The sequence below is a fragment of the Oryctolagus cuniculus genome, chromosome 6 (genome assembly GCF_964237555.1).
Source record: "Oryctolagus cuniculus chromosome 6, mOryCun1.1, whole genome shotgun sequence".
Lineage (NCBI taxonomy): Eukaryota > Metazoa > Chordata > Mammalia > Lagomorpha > Leporidae > Oryctolagus > Oryctolagus cuniculus.
This window is the reverse complement of record NC_091437.1, coordinates 28,198,031-28,204,030: the sequence shown is the minus strand read 5'-3', so window position 1 is coordinate 28,204,030 and position 6,000 is coordinate 28,198,031. Positions and strand designations below refer to the sequence as shown.

Genomic DNA, 6,000 nt, shown 5'->3' with positions numbered 1-6,000 from the left:
TTCTAAACACTGTTCATCTTTTTATTGAATATTCTGGTAAATATTTCACATTAATACAGGCTATATTAAGTAGAGCTACTATATGACAAGAAATTTACTCAATTTTTTCCTTTAAAGCATGTAAACAATTATACATGTATTTACCACCCTAAAATGTTGAAACATGTAATCAACTAATTCTCTTCTGCATACAAGTAGCATCCAGTATGTTTAGCCAAAAGCACTACGTTCATGTGATCTTAAGTTGAAAATGGCTAATCTAACCAAAGAACATAATCAGGTGGATAGGAAATCAACTTGTTTTTATACAATGGGCAATCATATTTCCACTGCTAAAGCCTCAGAAAAAATATCTTAATTAGGCACATTAAAGAAAAAAAATCCCCAGTGTTCTTCCAAGGTCATAGGTTTCTCAAACAGGGCTAAAGAGTAAAGACCTTCTAACTTAGTTGACATATTTGAGATGCATGTTTCCAATATGAGGTGCCCATGTGCCAGGCCAAATCTGAAAAGGGGGAGGAAAAATTGGAATTTCTAATTAGGAATCTTTAGACATTTACAAAATGAATATATAAATGCAATGGCAATTCACTGTTTCTGCCTAGGAAGAATACGTATACATGAAATAAAATGTTTAGTAGCATCATTTTGAGATTGAAAAACATTCCGATCAAGGTGGTCAGTCATGACTTTTAATATTCAAAATTGTCATTACCAACAGAATTAAAAGAATGACACAACAAATCTGAAAAACAGAAAGAGAATTAAGCACATTTTACCTGCTGGGCCTCAGTGCATTCAGCTGAATTTTGGATAACTTTTATCATAGGGTTCCAAGCAGGATCTGGGTTGTGAAGTCCATTAAACAGTGGGCCTCCTGGAACATCAGCAAGCTGAGGATGAGAGGGTATTAGAGCGCCTCCGTACATGGAAATTGGCAAACCCTAAAACAGCGAAAGAAAAAAAAAGTTTAATTCTGAAGCAATTTTAAATAATGATTCCTGTAACAGCTTAGACCTTTTTTTTTTTTTTTTTTTTTTTTTTTTGACAGGCAGAGTGGACAGTGAGAGAGAGAGACAGAGAGAAAGGTCTTCCTTTGCCATTGGTTCACCCTCCAATGGCCGCCACAGCCGGTGTGCTGCGGCCGGCGCACCGCGCTGATCCGAAGGCAGGAGCCAGGTGCTTCTCCTGGTCTCCCATGCGGGTGCAGGGCCCAAGCACTTGGGCCATCCTCCACTGCCTTCCCTGGCCACAGCAGAGAGCTGGCCTGGAAGAGGGGCAACTGGGACAGAATCCAGCACCCCGACCGGGACTAGAACCCGGTGTGCCGGCGCCGCAGGTGGAGGATTAGCCTATTGAGCCGTGGCGCCGGCAGACCTCTTTAACTTCCCCAAATTCAAAGAACTCCAGAGAATCCTGTAAGTACAGCATGGTAAAGTGTTGAGAAACTGAATGTTTATTGGCATACACATTCTCCAACAAGAAAGAGGGAAAAAATACAAAAATACAACTAGACCCAATGTCAAATCATCAGCCAATTTCCCCAACTTGATGAAAATATGTAATACTCTCAACTTTCCCATATTTTAGTTTCATGAATAAGAATGTCCTAAGAATGAAAAGGGATTGTCTGCAGCCATAATCTAGCTTTAGGACAGACAGGAAGCTGTCAGAAAAGACAAGATGGCATTGAACAGGACACAGCAAGCTTTTTAGAGGGGTAGGAGCCATCTCCAAAGCTGGGTCAACAGAACACAAAGTAGCAAAACCTAAATATGAGGATAGGGACATCTTCAGGATGGTGTGAGGATGAACTACAGTAGACAACATTCTCTCCTCTTGAAATTCAACAAAGAATTGACATAGTCATGGAAAAGAGAATTATTTCAATATAAACTTCCTTAACATGTGACTACAAAGGTTGGCAAAGTGTCAAACATGTCACAAAGATGTTTGTCAACTCACTTTGGAAAAATCCACAAAACCGCTTGCCATGGGCTGATGAAAAATGTTAGAGGGGGCTACCATTCCAGAATCATCTCTCTCCATTGGTTGATGCTGGGAGAATGTGCTTGGGTCTGATAATTGTTGATGCATTGGATGGTTCCCTATCACAGACTGAGACCAACCTGATAAGCCTTCTGAAAAAAAGAATTGAAAATATAATTCGATATTTAGGTAAGACAACAAAGCATTACCACTTCATTCTTTTTTCAAACCAAATTTTATAAAAGTAAATCCTCTGAAGAGGAACAGCACAGAAACTACAATCTCACTAGCGGTGGGGGGAGAGGGGAGACATGGAAAACAATGAAGTCTACTGACTATCTTGCCACTCTGAAAGAACTTAAATGATTGTTACACTCTACACTGGCAAGCTTATTAAGAGGGAAGGGAAGCTTGTTTGAATCTTTTCTTTTTTTAAAGAAGATTTATTTTTACTTATTTGAGAGGCAGAGTTACAGACAATGAAAGGGAGAGAGAGAGAGAAAAAAGTTCTCCATTTGCTGGTTTACTCCCCAAATGACAGCAACAGCCAGAGCTGAGCCAATCCAAAGTCCAGTGCTTCTTCCATGTCACCCACCTGGGTACAGGGGACAAACACTTGGGCCATCTTCCACTGCTTTCCCAGGCCATTAGCAGAGAGCTAGATTGGAAGAGGAGCAGCTGGGACAGGAACTGGCATGGCGCTGCAAGTGGAGGCTTAGCCTACTACGCCACAGTGCCAGCCCCAAATCTTTTATTTCTAATCAACTCTAGACTCTTAGATTGGGCTGAATTCCTCAAAGGTTTAACTACCTTTCCTTGACTGAAAGTTAAACACAGAAACTAAGTTTTGTTTTTGCTTTTTTAATGGAACTGTGTTTTAATGGCAAACTCTTAGGAACTTATTTGAGATATGCCTTTAGAGAGAGGGCCAGATAACCGTACCTGACACAGCATTAACACCGAATGACCAGATTCCACTGTGTCCAACCGGAGCTACAAAACTGGTCCCCATAGGGGCTTGTGCAACAGACCCTCCTTGCCGAATCCGTGCCAGTCTCTCTGTTCCAATGGGGGGAGGTATCTTCCGATCCTGACTGGCACTGCCTCCTTTGGCTTGGCCCAATGTTGGTGCAGCAGAAGTGGCTGAAAGAGGTGAAGATGATCCCGAAGAAACAGATGGAATAGGAGTGTCACCTGGTGGCAAAATATGTCTCTATTGTTTTATTACATATAAAAACTATAATAATATGAGAAACCTTGTTGGAAAGATCTACTCCAAAACATAGATTCTGTAAAGAAAATTTCATTTTATAAAATCATTCTAATGAAAATATATAATTTTTGCAAGCATTATCCTAGAATACTTCTGTCAATAATGTGTATAAACAAATACCCCCAAAATTTTTTTCCCAAGTAAACTGAACAAAGCTAGAAAGGAAAAAGGCCACATTTATTCTCATTCTAGTTCTAAATAATCTTCTCAAAACATATATTGTCACATTTTAAATTAGCTAAAATTTGGCAGTGTTTACACAGTACCTAGCATAATGTCAAGAAAACACTTGGCCCTCTATATCTGTTCTTTTCTTTTTCCTTTCTATCTCTTTTTTGCTATAAGGAAGAAAGGGTAAGCACTGAGTAAGGTATTTCAGGATTCAATTCATTGTAGCATTCACAGCTTTGTCTCTTAAAGAACCTCTCAGGTAATCTGGGCAGTTTTCCTTGTCAAAAGGGCCTCATGATATTTAAAAATATAAAATCCTGTTCAATTAAAAATACTTTATCTATTCTAAATATTGCAATAACTCAGAACAAAGGAATATTTTTACTTATAAATATCAACAATATAGTTTCATAAAAGGTAAAAATAAGAAATCATACCAATCATATGTATAAATGCAGCTTCTTTTCAGATTTCAGAAATTATCTCACAACACTGTCCCCAAAGGGTCCTTTTGTAAAACTACCTCTTTTCATGGTCCAAATCCAAATGTAAGCATTTCTGGTTTGGAAGAATAGCTTGACCCTTCTCAAGTTTTCTATCCTATAAATGACTGATGATTGCGATACAAACCTTGGGGATCTGCAAATCATTTAGCTTACAAAAGTAACAACATAGTATTCCCTGAAACAAACAGTTTAATAACTTATTCAAGACTCTTTGGGAAGAGTTCCTCCAGGATTCCTACATGAGTTTGAGGCGCTTGTCCAAGGATGGGGAGAAAAATGTTGTCTGTTGAAACTAGGAGTCCCAACAGGAGCTGGCCCTTGTAAGAAAACTCTTGTTCCTGGTATGCTGGAAAAACTTGTCAGAGGAGCAGAAGAGGAAGATGGAGAACTGCCTGATGGGTCAATGGATGGTAACCCTGAAATAAAACAGGTGCAAGACATACAATTAGGCAAAGGTTTAAAATTGAAAGTCACCTGTTTATTTAATTATTGGTATCAACCATCATTATTATTAATTTTAATTCCCTTTTTAAAAAGTATGTGGTTTATTTTTGTAGCACTGCAAAAATAATTCACTTATATGATATTGTAAGGCCAAATCTATTTTTTTCATACAATCCACAATACCAACACATACCACTAGATACAGAAAAATAGAGTCCAATGTTTAGGGATGGAAGTCACCTGAAGTAATGTTCTAGATAAATCTCAAAGCTTTTCATTAGAGGTATGACTCAGTGGTATCTATCAAAAACCTATATTCCCTTCTGTGGAAAATCTCTAAATATAGCTTTTCATCATATAACTATATTCATTTCCTATGGAAGATAAGTAACAAAGTCTCCCAATGATTGTATCCACACAAAGAACAAAAACATACTATTAAATATAATTTTAGTATTCTATCTGAGGCAAAAAATATCAAGTTGTAAGCTATATCAAAATTTCTATTCAGATTATAAAAGTATGAACTTCGCAGTATTCTCAAATTCTACCATATTCTCTGGAGAATCTATTAGATAAAGGAACAAGGGCAAAAGTGATTATAGGTGCTCGTTTCAGGAAAAAGTAGTTAATATCAATAAAAAATTATCAAAATTTCTCTCAAGCAGGTCTTTTTTTCTCATTTTCAAATAGATTGATTTCTCCATGATTAAAAGAAATAGCTTACCATATAATCAATTCACTCTCATATAATCATCTGATGGTTTTCAGTACATATATCCACAGGGCTATGTAAACATCATCACAATCAATTTTAGAACATTTCTGTCTTCTCTAAAAGAAACTTCATATCCATTGCTTGCCACTATCACTTGTCATCCCTATATCCCCACTTTTAAGTGACATTAATCTTTCCACTTAGGTAAACTGATGTTTCAGACTTTCATTATGGTACTGGCAACTATCACCATGTGCCTCTTTCCAAAAAAGAAAAAAGTATTTTGTAGTGCTAATCAGAGTAGATGTTAGCAACATCTAAAGGTGGTAACAATTCTCAATGTGGCTTTCAAAGCTGCACTAAGTAGGGGAAAAATCATTTTTAAAACAATGTTTTGGCCGGCGCTGTGGCTCACTTGGTTAATCATCCGCCTGCGGTTCCGGCACCCTGGGTTCTAATCACGCTTGCCCCTCTTCCAGTCCAGCTCTCTGCTGTGGCCTGGGAAGGCAGTGGAGGATGGCCCAAGTGCTTGGGTCCCTGCACCTGCATGGGAGACCGGGAGGAAGCACCCAGCTCCTGGCTCTGTAGCGGCCATTAGGGGAGTGAATCAACAGAAGGAAGACCTTTCTCTCTGTCTCTCTCTCACTGTCTAACTCTGCCTGGCAAAAAATAAAAAAAATTTAAAAACCCAACCTTTTGTCTATTTTTACAGTGAAATCTGTCAATATTTTATAAAGATTACAATAGTGGCATTTTTGGTAAGTGAAACAGATGCCACATATATGTAATTAACAGCCCTACTTAGATTTAACTCACATCATACTACTCACCTATTTAAAGTTCTGCAATTCAGTGGCTTTTAATATATCCCCAGAATCGTGCATTCACTACCACAACCA

General features: G+C 38.0%; 1 protein-coding gene across 4 annotated transcripts in view; it reads right to left on the bottom strand.

Annotated features, from left to right (window-relative positions):
- ANKHD1 (ankyrin repeat and KH domain containing 1) overlaps window positions 1–6,000 on the bottom strand; it is a 146,805-nt gene continuing 140,805 nt past the window's right edge. The window contains exons 30-34 of one of the 4 annotated variants that reach the window (XM_051844279.2): window positions 4,179–4,355; window positions 2,932–3,183; window positions 1,966–2,141; window positions 780–944; window positions 1–505 (exon numbers count right to left, since the gene is read on the bottom strand). In XM_051844279.2, the coding sequence (XP_051700239.1) occupies window positions 446–505; window positions 780–944; window positions 1,966–2,141; window positions 2,932–3,183; window positions 4,179–4,355 (830 nt within the window). In that variant the 3' untranslated portion in view covers window positions 1–445. The remainder of the gene's footprint in view (window positions 506–779; window positions 945–1,965; window positions 2,142–2,931; window positions 3,184–4,178; window positions 4,356–6,000) is intronic. The other 3 variants (XM_051844281.2, XM_051844280.2, XM_070076200.1) reach the window with 3 other exon arrangements.